Below are 20,412 nucleotides of genomic sequence, written 5' to 3'. Positions count from 1 at the left end.
GAATAGGTTAGAAAAGGATTAAAATGGGAATAAAAATAAAGCAAATATTAGCACAAGGTGAAACTAGGACCGGATACTGACCCTTAGTCCTGAACTCTGCCTGTAAACAGTGCTGAAAGCTAAGAATACTGAAAGCTGGCACCGAACGCTTGGTCAGATTTTCAGTCTTGTTTATTAACCATGTGATCAGACACTGACTGATTCGTTTTGAAAGACAAACAAAAGCTGATGCTTCTGCACAAATCTATTCAGAAGTGATGTTCCTGTATGTGAGGAGCCAAGCTTCCTCTTTCAGCCAGTCGGTATGAAAATTTTATTAGTTCATCCTCTCCTCGCCATAAATAACCTTCCCACAGAGCTAATGCAGATCCACTTTTGAGATGTTCTTACAATTCAGTGCTCACCCAGACGAACGTGGGCAACGTGAGGCCATACAAACAAACCAAATACATCCAGACATCAAACACACTTTCATTCATTGGTTTGTCTCTCACCTCTCAAGAGACTGTATCTGTCCCTTGACGGAGACTTTGTGTGTGTGTGTGTGTGTCTGTGTGTGTGTGTGCATGCGTGTGTACTGACCTGCTGTGAGATCCTGCAGTACTGGGGGTCTCTTCACTCTGTGTCCTCCTCAGGTTTGGTCTGTCTGACTGAAGTATCTCTGCAAAGACACACACACACACACATAACACCGTCATTGTACAGATACAGAAACTCAGCTGTCAGTAAATGGAGTGTTGATGTGTTGCATCGAGGCCGATGTCAGTCAACACCTCACACTCACATCAGCAAACGCAGAAAAATGCATCTGAATGTGAAGATGCAGAAACGCTTTTGTTTCTAAAGCTCAAAGATTCAGTGGAGAAACCTTTTTTACCACAGCTAAAAAAAAAAATGTGACAAAGTGTGGACAGACAAAGCTGTCCGTGTTTAACGATCGGCGACAACGTGCAGTGTTACCATAGAAACCCAACGGCAAGTGGAGTATCTTTTACAGTCTGCGAAAGAAATGACAGCAAGCGATGAAACGCTAAACGTCGTGGAGAAGAGGAAAAAGTTATTTTGAGCTTCTCTGACAGAACAATGGGAGAGAAGGAGACACATCTACACTAATGACATGCTGAGGATACAATCCGAGTACTGGCTCGTCAGGAAGGAAGCAGGCACGACAGAGATATGTGCATTAAACTCCACAACTCTAATCTCACTCCAGCTTAGACACTATAGGGAAATGTGCATAAAAGACTACACATCTTTATAATGATATAAATATAATGTGTAATTAGTACTCCACTGATTTAGCATCGCAGCCTTGTTACGCTGGACAGTTACCAGAATTCCAAGCATTTCTGTATCTTTCAAAACCTGGTGCCTACATTACCCACAATGCAACTAGACCACTGAAGGTTCAGTCCAAGATTCAGGTGTGTTATGATATTAGTGCCTAATGTAGCGTCCAGCTAAGCTAAGGAGCAGCCTGCAGAGGTCTGATAAACTCACTTCCTTCCACAGTCCCTGACCTTTTCATTTTCAAACGTGGTGTCTTCAGCTCCAGCTGGTTCTGGATCAAGAGACGTTACCTGAGGCTGTTTATCAGATTTCACGCAGCTCGTTCTGGAGCTGGAGGTTTTTATCCAGCTTTATAGCAGTGATTATTCCCTTCACCTGTTAACAGACTGATGTGTTGAACTGGGGCATTAACATTTGGTTTTCTTTTTTGTACGGTTTAAAAAAAAAAACAGCTTTAAATCAACAGTCACTCACAAATCTGACTATTCAAATGAACGTTCAGTAAAGCCACACTCTCACACACTGCACCAAGAAAAGGAAAAATAAAATATCTGTCACTGGTGGTTTTTTCATTAGTTTGGAACAAAAGGGTTTTTTTTTTTTTTTTTTAACAGTTGTGTCTCTGACTGCTACTCTGGCTGACACTTTACAGAACTTAACAATAAAACTCACTCAGCAAGAACTTCTGTTTCCCTAGCATCGGCATCAGCCCCAGTCTCGTCACCTCCCTGTCACACTCTGAATACTGGGGACGGACGCTGGTCGTCTCCAGAGCTGTGCTGAAAATGGGGAAGTGCTCACAGTGTGGCTTAAACCACGTCGTGTTTATTAAAAAAAAAAAAAGATCCAGATTAATCAAATCCCTACAGACTTCAAACATGTGGCAATGGAAGTAAAGCTGGTGGTTTAACAGAGACCATTCATTCTTGTATGTACTGTGTAGTCTGTGCTGGTGTGTGTGTGTGTGTGTGTGTGTGTGTGTGTGTGTGTGTGTGTGTGTGTGTGTGTGTGGTAGTGGTATGCGGTCCTGGTGGTGTGAGGGAATGTGTGACTATATGCTCCGTCCCAACTGTGACTGAAAACCACAGGTCTATAACATGCTTTTCATTAACACTCACTTTCTCCTTTATACACACAAATGCAGCACCTTCCTGTGCGTAAGGCGATCACACCAGAGGCATGACAGCCTCAAACACCGTCCATGTTTACACGCATATGTATCCTGCTATCTAAAGCAAAGCAAACAGGTAATCTCTGACTGCCTCACTCCCTCTCTCTCTCACACACACACAGAGTGCTGCTTTGTGGCTATGAAAGGGCTTCTTGTGGCCAGACCCGATGGACATACAGAAAAATAAACAGTGGTCTTGAGGAGAAACCATTTTGTCATAGCCTGCTCACTGAGTTCATCACCCCCCTCCCTCCTAATGGCACAAGTCTAATTACTGGTGTGTGTGTGTGTGTGTGTGTGTGTGTGTGTGTGTGTGTGTGTGTGTGTGTGTGTGTGTGTGTGTGTGTGTGTGTGTGTGTGTGTAAATGTGTAAAATAGAATTTCCACTCTGCAACCATCTTAAGACACAAAAACACTTAAACTAAAAAAGAAGCGACTCTAAAAACTGAACAGAGCACGTTTCAGTTCAGCAGCTGCTGTGAAGGGACTGGAAACTTTAGGTTACTTGAGTAACCCTAGTTCTCTGAGCAGTACAACGGGACATCTAAACGACATCTAAACGAATGAACGAATGAACGAAACGAGAGACAATGTCAGCACTGATTAGCTGATCAATTTCAGACTCTTACAAGAGGCAGGACGTTCAAGTTCAACCAGTCACAGAGTAAAACGAAGGGGTAAACCACACCGGTGCTTTGAGTGAATGGTAACAGCTAAAAGTGACCCAGATGAGCATTTCATCAAAGCAAATGAGGGGGTTGTTGCTGTTGCTGTTGCTGTTAAATCTATGTTGCAACTAACTCATACGGTGCAACCTCTTGCTACTAAGTTATAGCATAACTTCCACGCTAGGTTCAGACATATCACTGGTACAAACCTCGGTGTGGATTTTGACTTGAATTACACTTATTTTTAAGCACAATACAATATAAATTTGTTGACGGCCATACACTTTTACATAGTGTTAGCTATCCATTTAATAATACTAACTGTATGAGGCTGTTGTGGGCAATGCTGCAAATCAATAAACAAAAGTGCTTTGTGGCAACTTCAGATTTTATATGTTTAATGCGATGAAATATTTACAGTGTTTCAGGGAAAATTCAACATTACAGTGTGGTAATCCATAAACAGTTTGTCAAATGATTTTCTGGATATTTATTATGTCACAAATGCTTCTTGTTTTGATAAGAAATTATTACACTGATTCTGCCCATTCTTTGTCTTCACCCAGGATACTCAGCCGTCAGCAGTAACACTGTCCTCGTCAGTGTTTCTGTCTCCTGCAGGCCACAAAGGCACATACAGCCTGTTCAAGTACAGATTCTAGCATGACATGTCCAGGATAGTGAGTATTAGTCACTGCTGTGTCTGTGTGGACAGTCTGAGAGTCTGTGCTGTGGTGTAAATGTGGCTTCTGCTACTGTGGGATGGTACGTTGTGTATATGTGGTGTGTGTATGTGCGCATCTAACATTTACAAAGTGTGCCAATATTCCCAGAGTTGAAATCTTTCTGCTCTGGATTCTGCCCCCCCCCCACCCCCCCGCCCCAATCTTTCAATACAAGGGTTTGTTTATGAAGTTCTGTGTGTGTGTGTGTGTTTGTGTGTGTGTGTGTGTGTGTTCGTGTGCACGCATGCGGGTCAGAAAAGCTGCCAGGGGAAATGAGTAAAAAAACCAACAGGAGGTGCGTTCAGAGCGAGAAAACAGAGCGCCTTAACACCACCACAAGGTAACACACTCCAACTCCAGACTTTATATATTCAGGACCACATTATGCGTGCACACACACACACACACACATTGCAGAATGTAAAACACATATACATACACACACCCGAACAAACAAAGCTCAGAAACACACAACAGAATCTACACTAATGAGACCATAAAACGCACACATACAAAGACAAGTGCTTCAACTTGAAACCCTGCTTTAAGAAGAGGGTACACTTCAGCCCTCTGTTCACTAACCACTCCTCCCCCAAGAAACACACACATATATATGTCTATACACACACACCCACACACACCCTCTGTCATCCCTGCCCTTGCAAGCCAGGAGAGGAAACCCCCCTGCTACCATGCACACTGCTGTGGGATCACAGGAGGCGATTGTACTGCTGAGCTGCAAGCAATGAGTCTCAATTACACAATTCTCAGAAACAAATTAGACAAAAGCACTCCTGATGTCTGTGACTGTGTGTGTGTGTGTGTGTGTGTGTGTGTGTGTGTGTGTATACACGTGTGTGTGTGTGTGTGTAAGGAGTTTTAAGAGAACTCCAAACAGCTGGAGGGGGGCAGGGCTCTATTCCCTGGATGTTAACCTTTGACCTGCACACACATCAAAATTACAGACGCGAGCTTGTTTAACTGCTTTGTCCAATTCACTACATTCACTCCCTTATGCCCTGACCCTTAATCTGCTTTTAAAGAATAGATATACATAGTCACATTTCAGGAAATATGCTCAGTGGCTTTCCTGCCAAGGGTTGGATGAAATGATCAATACCTCCACCTGGAGCCAGCAGCAGGTTAGTTTAGCATGAAGACTAGAAACAGAATCTCTCTGCAGGCCCCTCTGAAGCTCACAAACAAAAACATTACATCTTGTTTGTTTAGTCCACACAAAGGCCAAAGTGTAAAAATGTCACGTTACAGTGTTTACAGTGTCTGTGCTGGACTATATTTAGCTAAAAGCAGTGACATCTGGGAGTCTGTGTTGACTGCCAGCCATCCTAACAATGACATAACGTCAGGAGTCACTGCTCACAGCCGAGAAGGAGTCCGGCAGTTTCTGCTAAGCTGGGAGAACTGCCTGTTGGCTAAAGATATGAGAATGATACCAATCTTATCATCGTCTCTGCAAGGAAGTTAAACTGTTCAGGCAGTGTCCACTTATGATCACACATCAGTGACATTAAATGTCTACAAGCTGGAATCCCAAACAGGTAAAACCATCCAATATTTCACCTAAAAAAAATAAAAAAATAAAAAAAGTAACGTCTATTTTTCCTCATAGTGAATTACTCATCAAGTGATCATCGTGTTCCATTATGCTAGCACGCAGCAGTGCGCTCTCAGAACTGAAAACCATTGGTACTAAACCTACAGCTAAATCCAAACCTTAAACTCGCCTCCTTCATAAGTGAGGACTTAAAACAGGAATTTTCTCATCTTGCTGTCCTTGTGAAGACATGTGGTACAACAGCATGAGCAAACACACACATACAAATACACACAACACACCTCCTCTTAACCTTTCTTCACATCTAAACGGTCACAAAGAGACACATTTATACAGCCCATGCTGTGGCAGGCCTTGGCCCTTACTGCTAGCCCTGTGTTCATTCAGCAGAGCACACTGTGGGCTCTGTATGGCACTCTATGAAAAGCCTTGTGTGTGTGTGTGTGTGTGTGTGTGTGTGTGTTGCACAGACAGGAGATGGATACATGGACCTGGCTATGGTTTTAACAGCATCTTAATAACTGTTTATTTGTTAAAAAGACACCTAGTCGTTGCTTCCAAACCATAAAGGAAGGTAAAATGTTAGCGTTAGAGCCTGGAAGTGGAAAATAGTGCTGACAGAAAGTCAATAAGTCTGTGGAGGGTTTGAAATTCTTCCTCTGAGGGCTATGAAATGATTTTATACTGGTTTGGAACATGCACATGTTAAGATTTTAAAGTTCTCTAGTGTCAGTGTTAAAGTCCAGTGTGTACAGCTTGATAAAGGCTGATATGGTACTGCAACTGTACACAGTCAATATTTTCTGATAGTATTAAATTACTTTCAGTTTAACAATATTCTTGACATGTTATTCTTGGTGGGATAGAAAAACTTCTGACAGTATTTAAACATCATCCAAACTCTAAACACTAAAATCCAGACTTTGCTGAAACTCTAACTACACATACATGCTAACGCTGACCTCTCTGCACACTGGGTGTCAGGTTTGACACAATGCAGCAGAGAAACTGAATTAGAGAACTGTTATCTTTCATTATTCTACTCTCGACTGTACTTTTTAAGCAGGTAAAAGTAGTTCACAAAGGTAAACATGAAAAAAGATAACATGACAAACGAGACGGACATATGTACGTACGGACGGACGAACAGTCCGACAGCACACTGCCTCCGGGCACAGCTGTCACCACCCGAAGGAATAAGCATAACTGCTGACCTTAGATTTTAGGGAACCGTGTGTGCGCTGAGTGGAGGGTTAAAATGGCAGAAGTGCAATCAGACTTTAATAACACATGACTTTTGCTAATGAGAAGAGCCCCTGAGGTATGGGCGAGTCATGGCAGAGATCAGACACACACTGCGGTGAGAGAGTGTTGCCAGGGTTTACCTGACACAGGGCCAGTTAAAAAAAAACACAGAAAAACACTGTGAGAGAGACTGACAAAAGCTAATGTGTGGTGAAGTAGGTAAGTGACTCGTATTGTAAAAGTAAGAAATAATATAATCCATGTCGATGTATCAGTCGGGCTCTCCTCTGCAACCCTGTGAGTGCAGCGATGGCCAGAGCCACAGATTTCTCTGTCAGACAGAACTGAATCATTGACCCACTTTGCTCTTCCTTTGGTTTGCCATGATGCCCCAGAGCTGTGCTATAACCTGTGCTGCAAATCTGGTTAGATGCATGCACTGCTCAGAGAGCTCGGCACAGGGGCGGCTGTAACTCCTCCGCCAAGGGAGCCTCGTGTGCCGGTGAAGGTGACATAGCACCCAGACTCCTGTCCTGCATGCTCACCACTTATAGACAGACAATAAGGTTTGCAGTGGAGAAAGGCTGATCACTGCAATAAGTGTCTTTGTCTTTTATCCACAGAGAAAACAAAATCAGTGAAACAACCCAGGTTTCACTGTGAGAGAGTAAATTTTAAGTCACTGAGGAGATCCATCTTCTAATGCCAGATCAGCCTATATAAACTATGCTCTACACAACCAGGGCAAAAAAAAAACCCTGAGCAATAATGTGATCATTCATGACTGTACAAGCTCATTCATGTCAGCTGTGAGGATAAATAAAACTATATCCAGCAAAACTCTGTCCATACAGCATGTGAGCAAAGAGGAATTAAAGCCGTTATTATTCAGCGTGAATGTTAGAAACAGTCTCTGATGATGTTAAATGATGGAACTGAAGCAAACTGTACCAGAGGATAAATCAGTAGATCACTGTGAGAAGCAGCGGTGAGCGTCTCATGCTTAAGGAGCAACAGTCTTCTTCCCGTCACAGGACATTTTTAACTCTCTCTGCTCCCTGTCACACTCCAGGTGCTGAATACCACACAAGCCTTGTTTCTTTCCACACAGTGATGTTCTGTGTGAATAAAGCTGCACGGACCATTAACTGAAAGTCTCCTGCTGCGTTCAATGACAGGAAGCCATCACTTTAACAGTCAGGTGAAGCCAGCGAAGACGAGCCCCTGTCCGAAAAGACCGAAAAGTTGACAGTCCGTCCATTATCCGCTGATCCATGAGCTGTTTCCAAAGCTCCTCTAACCCCAAAGTGTAGCTACATTTCTGAAGAGGTGAACATCAGCTACAACAAAGCCTTCTGTGTAGCTGTGTCAGCTACGTGTGTAGGCTCTATAGCTACGCCATAAATCCCCCTTCACGGCTACGCAGTCAGTGGTGGACGGTGCATCTTTGACATTAACAGTGGAGCTCAATCTGAGGTCCACAGATCACAAAATGTCCTGCAATATCTAATGCATATTATAATTAGAGTGCTAGTCCTGGCTTTGAACCCTTGTGGCTCACAGCAGGTGATAGTATAATATACAGTTATATTACAGAAGATTAAATTCAATGAATTCAGTGTTTTCTCCTGCATGTTATCAAACAACACTTAGACCATGGGACACTGAAAGGAGAGCTACTACTGAACAGAGCTGTCCCATCATCACACAGTGTTGTGCTGTCAGTTATATACTAAATATAGTGTTTATTAAACTATATCATGTCAGAGGTGGACAGTAATTATTGGACCAGAACTGATTTTTAAGTACTTTATATCAGCCTCCTCCATACAACGTCCACTTAGTCAAGTTTGTTCTACTGATAGAAATATACCATTATAAACAATATAGAACTCAACTTTAATTGATCAAATAAAAATCCATAATATTCTGTGTACAATTCTGTCATCGCATAAATAACACACCCAGGACTCAACGCTCTCATCTCACCAAAATCAGCTCACACAAACACGAGTTCAAAGCCTTGTGGGTAAGAAGGGACTTTGGAAAACTGTCATTTATACAAAGTAAAACCTACAAATACAAAGTATTTTTTCCAAGTGGGGGAAACACTCATTACCAGGGTGGACAGACACACAAAACCCTTACTGTGCATGTGTGTGTGAGGTTGTTGGCGATATTAACGAACATTTAAGAGAGACAGGAAGGGAAAGAGTGAGGGGAGGAGAGATGGTTTAGTATTCTGGTGTCTAGAATTCTGTGGGAAAATAGTACGAGTATGTTCACCTTAATACATGTTACGTACGAAAACCGTGTGTTTCCAAAACACGGATTTTCTCAGACTGACAAACCCCCGTTGGCGTTAGCTTCACCCTGCGTTGTTCTGTTTATCTACAAAGTTTATAATGTTTTTATGTGGAAATTTGGACATTCAATATTTCAGCCACAATTTTCCTCATTTCTCTTATCTTCTTCTCTGTGCTATATTCTCTTCCTCCCAGCCTCAGAGGAACCCTACCGTGGAGTGAGGAGGTAGCTTTACGCTGCAGCAGTGATATCTGGGTGCACATGTCCTCGGTGTGAGTGCTTCTCTGCACATTTCTGTGTTATTACCTTCACATCTCTGTGTGTGTGTGTGTGTGTGTGGTAAAGGCGGGACTCACTGTCTGCTCCCGTGCTGCCATTGGGCAACGAGCCCAGATCAACAACCATGCCGTCCAGACAGACGTTGAGCTCGCCTCCCGCTACAACCAAGCCTTTGTTCTCCGTCTGCAGCACCAGACTCAGCTGGACGTTCTCCACTAGAGGGGGGAGGAGGAACGACAGAGAAGAAGAGTGAGTGGATGGCTGGTTGAAAAGGTAGAGGACAAAGGTGGTGGGGAGAGGGAGAAAGGTTGGAGTTGGAGGGAAGGGAGAGAGCGATGAGAGGTGGAGCGAAGGAGCTCCACCGTCCGCTGTGTGAAGCCACAGCGTGTTATCTTCCACATCAGTGGACGGCCACGCTGCCATCTGAGACTTTTATTATCAGGAGAGGAATCAGATGAGCAGAGAGCTGAGCAACATTTCACTCCTCTGAATATTTTATAGCAGCTTCAGAAGCAGACGTGACTCTTCTGTGTCAAGAAGTGAAAACACCGCGTGCAGAAAACTGTCGAGTGCTGAAAGACGACACTGAATGTTTGGCCAGCTGGAAATAATCCTGTGATCAGACATTGTCTGAGTTCATTAATATTTTTTTATAACACCTGTGTATCAAATGACAATGAAAACAACGTGTGACGGAGGTTGCTCGTAACGATGACCCAACAGAGAATTATCACCGGGGTTCTGCAGCTCCCCACGGCTTTACACAGCTTTGAGTTTCAGCTTAGTGATTAGCTGCCCAGCAGTTTTACTGTCTGAGTTCACTTTCTCTGTTCTCATTGTGTTGTTTTCAGCCACAGCACTACACTGCACACTACCTGCTCAGGACCAAACAGGCGGACACACACAGTTAGCTAATATTGGCTTTATATTCACCAGGGGGCTTAATGTTGTAATTGTAAATTCAGAATGTGACTAAGAAATGCAGATGTCTTTTGTCTGAATCTGGATGATAACCTGTGTATCCTCTTCTATCAGTCCATCATCCATTAAAGGCCAGGAAATACAAAAAGTTAAATAAGTATATGTCTTGAACCTCTGATACAGACACTATAAGCAAAACACCGACAGAAGCCACAGACGGTTCAACCACAGCCGTCTGTTGATACGCTTGTTAGTTACTGTAAAAATGGTGAGTATACTTCAGCACAGCAGTATTTTTAGAGGAGACACTTTGTCTCTTCTGTTTTTAATCCTCTCACTTTATTGCCTCTTTACTTTTCTTTCTTTTCTTTTCTAAATCTATATTTGAAATTGGATAAAACTCCTGCATATACACTGTAAATTTATACTTGTTTTTGTTCTCATTTAAGAATATACTGTTTATTATATATATATTATTTATTGCTTATTTATTTATTTATATGCCTTTATTGCAACAGGATTGTAAATATACAATATATATGATGGTTTTAATTGTGTGTGTGTGTGTGAGTCCTTACTCTTGCCATCGTGTGTGCGCAGCGTGTCCAGGAGGTCTATGGTGGCGCTGCCCAGTAGCTCCTTCCTCAGGGTGTGGCAGCTCCACAGCTTCAGATCCAGACGACTCTGAGGCGTCACATTACTGTGAAACACAAGGCAACGTCAACACACACACACACACACACACACACACCACTAACTGTAGCCTCACTAACACCATTCATTAAAAACACAACAAATACTGCACATCAGTACACTGAGCCGATCACATCTGCACAGGTGCCAGCATGAAAAACGACGAGCTGACACAACACGTTTTCTTTTTCCTTACCTGTGCACCTACTGCTACTGGAACAATGCCTGTGTGTGTGTGTGTGTGTGTGTTTTATTTTACCTGAAGAAGAGTTTTAAATTAGCTGCATTTTACTTCATGTTTTACAGCAGAACAAACTAAACTACAGTTAAACGTCAGACAGATTCTAACTCTTCTACCAGGGTGGAATATTCTGGACTTTGGACACCCTTTCCATTGTTGTCCCTACATCCCTGACCACACAACAACACAGCAGGATGCACGCAATAAATTTTTATGTTCTACATAATTGTTTACACAGGTTTACAAACAATAAAAACACAGGTAGTGTATAAAAGTCAGTGTGTGGGCAACAGCGTTCTCACAGGGTGAGGTCTTCATTCCACTGCAGCTCAAGCTGTCCGCTGCGTTTGCCTGTTTTTTTGGTTTCGCTGGTCAGACCGTCGGCAGTCACCTCCACGAAGGAGCTGAGCCGAGAGTGGCGGTTTGGCAGCTTGGGAGACTGGGGCTTTGCTGAAACCACTGCGTGCACGCACACACACACACACATACACACAAACACACACACACGCACACACACAAACACATTAGGACAAACAGATATGAAGGAACACATTAGAACTGATCTATTATAAAGACAAAAACACAGAGTCAGAGCTGCACAGTGCCACATGGAAGAGAGCAGAAGAAACACCGTGGCCTTAGTCCAACCACAGTAAGGAAATGTGTTTCTGTTTCATGTGCATCTTAAAGGCGAAAGGTTTAGTTTTCATATCAACACAATTTCCGCAGCACGGCAGCCTCACATACACACGCAAACATAATATTTAAATCACTGCATTTTCTCCCAGTGAAATCCAGATTCAGTTCTGACTTCCTCACTGACAGGTCAGCAGGTAGAGGTGTTCACACTGTGCCTGGAATCACATCCAGATCTGGTGACGGTGCTTTTAGCTATTTTTTGCTCCTCTGGAACAAACTGAGTGATTAACTGAGATTTCCCACAACTGTACATCCAAACTAAACTTTTCCATTTTCTCAGGCTTGTGATTAGTTTCTGTGTGTGTGTGTGTGTGTGTGTGTGTGTGTGTGCACACTTATCAGTGCATGTCTGCACATGTCTGTAGCGTAGATGAGGCCTCCCTCATTTTTATTGTTTTATACACAGTTTTAACTACGTCCCACATCTCTGTTTCTTTCCTGATTTATTAACCACATACTTCATGACATAATGTCCTGAAGTATGTGGTTAATAAGTCAAAACACCTTTCAAATACTTCTCACATAATTAAATGTCAGGTCCATTAGTAACTTCTCCTAATTGTGAAAAGTAATCTGTTTTCAGTCAGAATTGAAAACACAGATTTTTGTATATAAGATATATAAGATACCAACACAGCAGATAGTTTTATAACGGGACGTTATATAATACTTCTACTTCTGAACATCAATCAAGCTGCAGCTCTGAAATGCAGCTGCCTTTTAAAGACACAGTATTTTGGTTTTTCTGTGAGCTTTAGCCTTTTTTTTCCAGCTGTGTGTTTATTTCCTTTGTGCACTGACTTGTGGGAAAATAGGGTCTATAAACAGTTTTAGGTTTTTCAGTGTGTAGTGTGCCTCCCATTGCCACTTATCCCATGTGAACACACAACAAACTTGCTCATAATTCATTTGTATGTACGGATTTGGGACACAACTTGTGTGTTGCTGGCAGAGCGAGCAAAAAGAGAAATATAAACATTGCCCTCTAGTGGAAAATAATATCTGTGGTCCCACTTTCATTTATGTTCATGAGACTGGGGTCCACAGGGATTATTATATGGATACGATGAGGCTTCGGCACCAGAACTGAAAAACACACAGCAGCCAATGAACCAGAGTCGGGACACTGGAGGGCAGTGTTCACACTGCAGGCCTGGACCAGGACTTTAACACCTTCATTTGAGTTCTTCCACAGCACAGTAAAAACTGCTGGTTTGTTTATGCTACAATTCAGTTTTCCCACCAGTTGGACTATAACTATGTCCATGGAACAAATTGTGCAACTGCTAAGTTACAGTATCCTCATGTACTATGAAACTTCCTGCTTCTTGATGAAACTTTCTGTCTGAATACATTTCTCTGAATTTACTTAGCCCTGGATGTGGGGTACAAAGTCTACAGCTGGGCTTAGACAGGCTTGTTGCTGACCCTGGAATCTTGTTACAGCATGTGTCAGTGATATGAGAGTGGATTGGTTCATCCTGAATCACTGCTGGATCGCAAACACGACTGCCTGGCAGTGTTTCTCAGGGTGTGTCTGATCAAGTGGTTGGATGAATGACAGAGAAAAAAGGTTTCTGTCTGTACTTCTTCCTGTCATAGATGAGATATTAGCAGATCTCTGAACTGATAAACACTTGGCAAAACTCCTCACAGAGTGAGAGGAGGTGGGAGGATTGGAGGAAAGGTAGACAGCGGCTGAGAGCGGATCAATAGTGAGGGAAATGAGGAGGCGAGTCAGAGCTCAAACAATCAGCACTGAAGGTCAGAAAGTGGCTGTGACTGAACGACGACTGAGTAAAATAAGATGGTGATAGTGGTGGAGAGAGGTGGAAGAAAGGAAGACCTTGGTCACATCGCTGCTTACAGGAAACACAAGACCTATGTGAGACATAGACACAAAAACCATCCTACATATACTATAATTATACAGTGACATTTCATAATAATAATAATAAGCTATTTTCTTTCTATCAGTGCATTTTCATAGATTTGTTTAGTCTAGTGTACATGAGTCTGAATCACTGGCTTCTTCACAACTCGACTGATCATCTGACTGTTAGTGTCACTATAGTATAAAATATAAAATACAATATAAAAACACAACATATAGACATAAAATAAAGGTAAAGAAGTTAAAAAAAAAGCAGCTGGGATAGGCTCCAGTTCCCCCGCGACCCTGATAGAGGATTAAGCGGTAGAAAATGAATGAATGAATGAAAAGTTAAAAAAGAATAATATCATTGTAATGGACAAGAAATGAGAAAAAAAAAACACCAACGTAAAGTGTGTAACTCTACAGTACATCTGCATTCTTTAGTTCCTCTGTGCAAACAAATATCCTGTCAGATGAAACTGGTGTATTTCTACATGATATATACATAAAAAGAATTAACCAAAACAGCTGTAATTAATGTAAAAACACTGATTACAGCTGCTTTGATTAATTCTTTTTATATATATCATGTAGAAATACAACTGTTTCATCTGACAGGATATTTGTTTGTGAGGGTTGTTTGTGGTGATGAAGGGAGCTCTGCAGTTCTCTTCAGCTCTACTGAGGTTTTTTTTTTTTATTGTCTTTCAGTTCAGTGTTTTGGTTTTCTGTTGTTCTAGTTTGCCATCTTTACCACTTTAGTTCACTCTCACTGCTCTGGTTTGTTTTCAGCCACAGCAGCTAAAGAGACAGATCTTTTTTTTACCAGAGCTACCAGCAGAATGAATGTTGGACTTAAATTAGTCAGGTGTCGAAAACACAGTGTTGTGGTAACAGCTTGATTCCACTGCCTCAAAGTGGCCCAAAAGATCTATTAACGCAGGTTTAGATAAAGTTTTGCCTTAATTAGGCCGACTCCCTGCACAGTGATGATTCAAATGACCAACTGAGAAACAGAAAATGTTCATTCTCATTTTGTCATTTGAATCATTGCACTTTGGCTTTTTTTTTTTTAGCTGTGTCGTTCTGTCAACAGAGCAATCCACGACGACAGCACGTAACCCTCGACAAACCGAGCTCTGGTGCTGAAGTCTGCTACAACCTCCATACTGTCCTGTGTGGTTTTACTCTTCAGCTAACAGCTCTGACAGCAGTGAGGCAGCACCTCGTGGAAACCTGATGTTCTCTTACCACATGATGAACAAAGCCATTCAAATTGAGGCTTACAAGAAAAACTTGATGGTTGGTTGCATGTTTGCACAGAGGAAGCTAAAGAATCCACATGCACTGTAGGGTAACATACTTTATGTTAGTGGTTTTTGCTTTTTTTTTTTCATTTCTTGCTCATTATCATTTATTTTTTATTATTTTTTACATGTCTTTAGCTTTATTTTATGTTCATATGTAGTTTTTTTTATATTATTCACACCACAGGTGCATTTACCCCCTTGTTAAGTGGCTGAGCTTTGTTGTTTTTTAAAGACACTCTTACTTGGATCACTTGTGTGTTGCTAAACACGGTTTATGTTGATTGAAATGAATCAGAAATCCTGATTTTTACGATCTAATTCAGAATGAGCTCTTCCTTTCTGTAGGTGGCAGCTGTGATGGAGGTGCTGAGCCGATGGACAGAGAAGTGTTAGACCGCATAAATAATTTAGCATGTTGTTTCAATACAAGCAAAACTTGAACTGATGTAACTGAAAGAAATGTAAAAGAAAAAAGAGCTGAATGCGGGCCACAGGGGAGCAAAGCTGCACTGTCAACACGATGCTCAAAGTCTTTAAATTTTAAAGAAGGTGCCTTGGCTGGATGATACGACAATATTACAATGAGCTAGACTGGATTTTATCTGAGAAATCGAGTTGTGGCCTCCCTGCACTGCGTGACACCGTGATAGGTGATAACTTCAGTCTCTGTGAACCTACGTGAGCGTCCTGGCTCTTACATTTTTGCCAGTGATGTTTTGCACATGCAGGTCAGTTCTCAGCCATCAGCCTCAGCTCATACAAGAACAATCAACTGAATACAAATGAGCATTTAGCTGACACAGTCTGATTTGTCCTAATGTATTTCCTGTTTTATAAATGCTATCAAACTGCTACACATCCTGTCTGGACATGGTCTGTGCAGCAGGTTAGCTGTGTACACAGCATCAGTGATGAGTCCAAAACTGACAAGTGCAATACAGACTGTGAGGCCTCAGGTTGACCCCTTGTTTTCATAAGAAAGGAAGACACTGGTTAAAAATGAGTTTAAAATATAAGTTTCATAAGCTGATGCACAGAGAGGGATTATTTTCATATTATGTGTTACATGCACAAGTGACATCATGTTGCCTCATGCGTGGAGAAGGCCAGATAAAGAAAAGAAAGGCCCCCCCAAAAAAAGAGATAATCAGAGATAATCAAGAGGTAATCACCTTTCAGGATCAGCTGAGACTTTTCAGTGGTCTGGGCTCCGGCGGGTCTGCTCACACTGGCAGCTGCCATGACATCACAGCTCTGAAACGACCACAAACACACACACAACTTTACAACATGCTGTCACTGCACCACAACATCAGAACAAACCTTCTATCTAAACACAACGCGTGTGCGAGGTATATTTAGCAACCCGACCAAATGCGTTTCAGCCACAGCAGAGATTTGACCCCCGTCAGGCACGGTGGAAGCCAAGACTTTCATCAGACCCTATCAACATCACCTTGAGCAAAGTCAGAGATGCAGTCTGCTGGATCTGATGCACAGAGAGCTGCATGCAAGGACACTACACAGCACAAATGAACTCTGCTCTGAAGCTACTGTTCATACTGTTTACATCAGGAGAGTGCCCTAACCCTATAACCGGTCTGTGGAGGGGATCCTCATCATGTTATCAGCGTAACGTCCACTGCTGCAGCACCAAGGTGACTGCTGCTGGCATCTCAGCCGGAGACTAGACAAAAGCCGGTGATGCATGGCCGGATGTGACCTGGTCATAATCAAAGCGAATATTTCGGTGTTGTATAAAGCGAACAGGACACCTGAGCTCCGTCTCCGGGCTGCAGACGAACAGATGAAAGCTATCACAACAGAGCCGCACAGCATCTTCCGTCCACCTTTGAATCAGCCTGACCGGCTACACGGCGTTAGTTAGACACGCTGCTCGTTGGATCCTGGTTAAACTTCTTATAGACTAAGGAAGATTTAACTTTCACCCCGCTAAACAGATTTCATTGTCCCCGTATTTAAATACCCTTGGCTACTGCGCACAAAACACAAACACGGAAGATGATCGAGGCATTTGTATGCATCGCTGTCAAGCCAGGATGAGACCCCCTTGACACTTCCGGTCATTTTTCCAAATTAAACCTCAACTGGCAAACGCAGCTGTGTTCCAACGCGCTGTGACTAACGCACTGCTCACGAGACAAACTACAGGCTAAAGCCGAGGAGGATTTTCTGCTTTACGAAATTACAGTTATGTAGTTCTCCACAATATTTAATGCGGTTTCTGTTTTCCAAGCACCGTGGTCGTTTTGCTTTTTATTTGTTTTGAAGGCGAAGTCGCTGGACGTCCGGTCCGATGTGGCTCATTCTGGCTACCTTCACCTAGAAGAAGCTAACTGTTAGCGAACAAGCTCCGTGGGGGGATCTTGTAAAAGGACATGCCGATAAAACCTGTTCTCATCACCTGTCGACGCGTACAGCTGCGTCGGCAGTTACACGGTTCGTGTCGGAGCAGGTTATGTCCATTGACACACGAACACATTAGGTTTAAATGGAATCTTCCCCTTACCTTTTTCAGCTGTGCTCCGTTGCTGTTGCTAACGAACTTTCATTTCCGCTTCAGTGATAGTACCACGTGACCATGGGCATTTTTTTCCATTGCACAAAGGATTGTGGGTCATAAATAACGGTAAACACCCGTAAACACCGTCACTTTATTAATATAAAAAAAAAAATACAGTTTACAATAAAATAAAAATAAAAATATACAGCAAAAATAATTATAATTTCATTGAGCAAATATTAAAACATTAATGAAACAGAAAAAATAAGTACCAAAGCAGGAAAGCTGAGTATAATTTCAAAAATTCTAACAACTGAAGAAACACTATAGCAAATCTATGGAAATGAGTTTGAAGGAGAAAGAAAATGTAGCGGTGAAAAATGTCAGCTGAATGTCCACCAGCTGAGTGTCCATCAGCTGAGTGTCCACCAGCTGAGTGTCCACCAGCTGAGTGTCCATCAGCAGAGGCAGATTCATTTGCACATTTGTTTGCGTCTACCTGATGAAGGTGGGTTCAGAATTTTTCCTGAGAAAAATATCTGGTTCTTCAGCTGCTCAATGCTCCACTATGTTCACCAGCCCGTCGCTGACTTTGTCACTCTGCTGTTTGGTGCTGCGTCAGAATGTTGGTGCTGAAAACAGCTGGGGTTGAGAAAAAGAAAAGGGGCTGATAAAAGTAGAGTTTGAAAAAACAAACAAACAAAACAAAAAACAAAAAAAAAAAAAACACACAAAAGCACACTGTCTCTAGCCAAGTGACATCCAGCTGGGACCTGATGCCCTTTGGTACCCTTTGATGCTGCAATGCACTGCATGTTCTGTACACACATGTTGTCCATGTAGATGCTCTCTACAGGAGCAACCACTGCTTTGCATTACATTACATTTCCCATTACACTGCATTCTTTTGGCATTTGTCCAAAGTGTCAAACAATAAGCATCTATAGGAACAAGAGCTAAGTGCATTATCCCCCTCAGGCAGAAATGAGCTTATTCAGTGTCGCTGTAGAGAGTTTGGAGTTTTTTGTTCCTTCTCTCTCTCTCGTTTTTTTTTTTAGGAAATTAGACTATGGAGTCTGACAAGGTGGACAACTGGTGTCCTGGCAGGGACTCTCTTGTCCTGACCTCAGTGGAGAGTTCAATCCACCACCCACGGCTGTGGGGTGAGGACAGAAAAGATCCTTCACTAAGATAAATGACCTTTTATTCAGAGGCTTCACCACAGTTATGTCAGAGACATTTAAAAAATGATTGTTTATCCAGATTCAGTGACACTAGACCCCACCAATGTCAACATTTAGAATTGAAATATTGTTTTTCTGAAGAAAGAGTTCTTAGGGCGGGTATTGATTGCCTGTTTTGAGAACTATCCACAGGGACATTGTTTCTGGTAAGAGATGTTGTTGTTGAATTCTAAGCCACAATAGTTGCACGGCTCTAACGACAGCAGTGTGACATATCACAATTACAGAGATTCATTGTCCCCAGAGGATGAACACTGCAGTCTTTGTTAGTCCCCTGGCCCGTCCTCTGGCTCTACTTTAAGGTTGACACTTTAGTTTTTAGTGAAATATCTCAGTATGGATTGTATGGGTCGGCAACATATTTGATACAAATATTTATTTTCCTCAGAGGATGAATCCTAATCATTTAAATGATGTCTGACATTTCATAAAGGCGGTCTTCAATATAAAGGCTCTTCTATAGCAGTATATTTATATATATTTTAAGTTACCTTCAAGAAAGAGGGAGGAGTTATAGAGGAAGACAATCCAGTAATTCTTCCACTGAGACACCATGCAGCCCAGGGTAAAAAAAAAAAAGAATTTACTGAAATGTAAGTGAATCATTGGTGAATCAGTGCTAAATTGGCTTTTCTAATAACTCATAATGCATTCTTTGACACCAGACTGTCCAGTCATGAAGCTTTGTGGTGTCTCAGTGTCTGAGACAGACTCACTATGAACTGTTCTTACTGGAATTTGTTACTACACTATGACCTAGTCCTCATTGCAGAATCCTACCATGAAAGAACCTGTCTGTCTGTCTGTCTGTCTCTCTCTCCACGGGTGTAGTGTTGAGTTTTTAGGATGAGCGATTGTTGAGAAAAATCTACAGGAGTTTCCTCCTTTTATTTTAAACTGCACTTGCTGTGGTAAGCATATTTTCTTTTGAATTGAGACACAACCCCTGGGTGATGTTAATGTGTTTACTAGTGCAGTGCCCAGAGAACGTGTTTATTTTATTCATCAGAAGAGAGCCATATGACTGCTCTTAGGACTGAAGAGGCTGAAGCAGAGTTTCCTCGGTCGACATGTTACCGGTGTTACTCTGTCTCCTTCATAGATTGATTGTAAAAGTCAGTTTGAAACATGATCTCCTTACCTCTTCTACTCCACTGCTGCTTCTTCCCATGTCTGAACAAAGTCGGATGCGTCAGTCTCGAAAAGTTTTTGTCTGGTTTGGACTAAACTGAACTCCGCTGCTCTCTGAACCAGAGGCTGTGTGAGAGTGAGTTGGACCTGGTGAAGTTCTGCCGTGTGATGATACAGTGTGTTCTAGAATCAGAACAGTGCAGATGGAGAGTGGGTTCCATCAAACATCATCTACAACTGATCGGTGACGGCCAGCTATCCCACCGTTTCAACAAGCATCATATTTATTCAGTCAGAGCAGTCTCCACTGCACAACTTGGACTTTATGTGGGAGTTTATAATCTTCTAACTTATAGTATGAACTAGAAAGATCTGAGTTTCTTTCATCCTTCATCAAGCTCTTTGTCTCAGTTGTTCAAAACGATCCAGAGAGTCACTGATCAACTTCACTTTAACACAATGCATTTGCATAAGAACCTGAGGCAGCTGCTCGACCTGAGGCCAAAACAGAC

At 42.2% G+C, this 20,412-nt stretch overlaps 1 protein-coding gene across 3 annotated transcripts in view; it reads right to left on the bottom strand.

Annotated features, from left to right (window-relative positions):
• wwp2 (WW domain containing E3 ubiquitin protein ligase 2) overlaps positions 1-17,608 on the bottom strand; it is a 49,942-nt gene extending 32,334 nt beyond the window's left edge. For 2 of the 3 annotated variants that reach the window (XM_041038264.1, XM_041038266.1), the window contains exons 1-6: positions 17,532-17,608; positions 16,174-16,255; positions 11,419-11,575; positions 10,761-10,882; positions 9,339-9,476; positions 583-661 (exon numbers count right to left, since the gene is read on the bottom strand). In XM_041038264.1, the coding sequence (XP_040894198.1) occupies positions 583-661; positions 9,339-9,476; positions 10,761-10,882; positions 11,419-11,575; positions 16,174-16,243 (566 nt within the window). In that variant the 5' untranslated portion in view covers positions 16,244-16,255; positions 17,532-17,608. Of the gene's footprint in view, positions 1-582; positions 662-9,338; positions 9,477-10,760; positions 10,883-11,418; positions 11,576-16,173; positions 16,256-16,776; positions 16,926-17,531 lie in introns of those variants that run through there. The other variant, XM_041038265.1, reaches the window with a different exon arrangement.
• Positions 17,609-20,412: the final 2,804 nt, after the last annotated feature.

This window comes from Toxotes jaculatrix, chromosome 5 (assembly GCF_017976425.1).
Source record: "Toxotes jaculatrix isolate fToxJac2 chromosome 5, fToxJac2.pri, whole genome shotgun sequence".
NCBI classification, from domain to species: domain Eukaryota; kingdom Metazoa; phylum Chordata; class Actinopteri; family Toxotidae; genus Toxotes; species Toxotes jaculatrix.
This window is presented reverse-complemented; position numbering and strand designations above follow the sequence as displayed.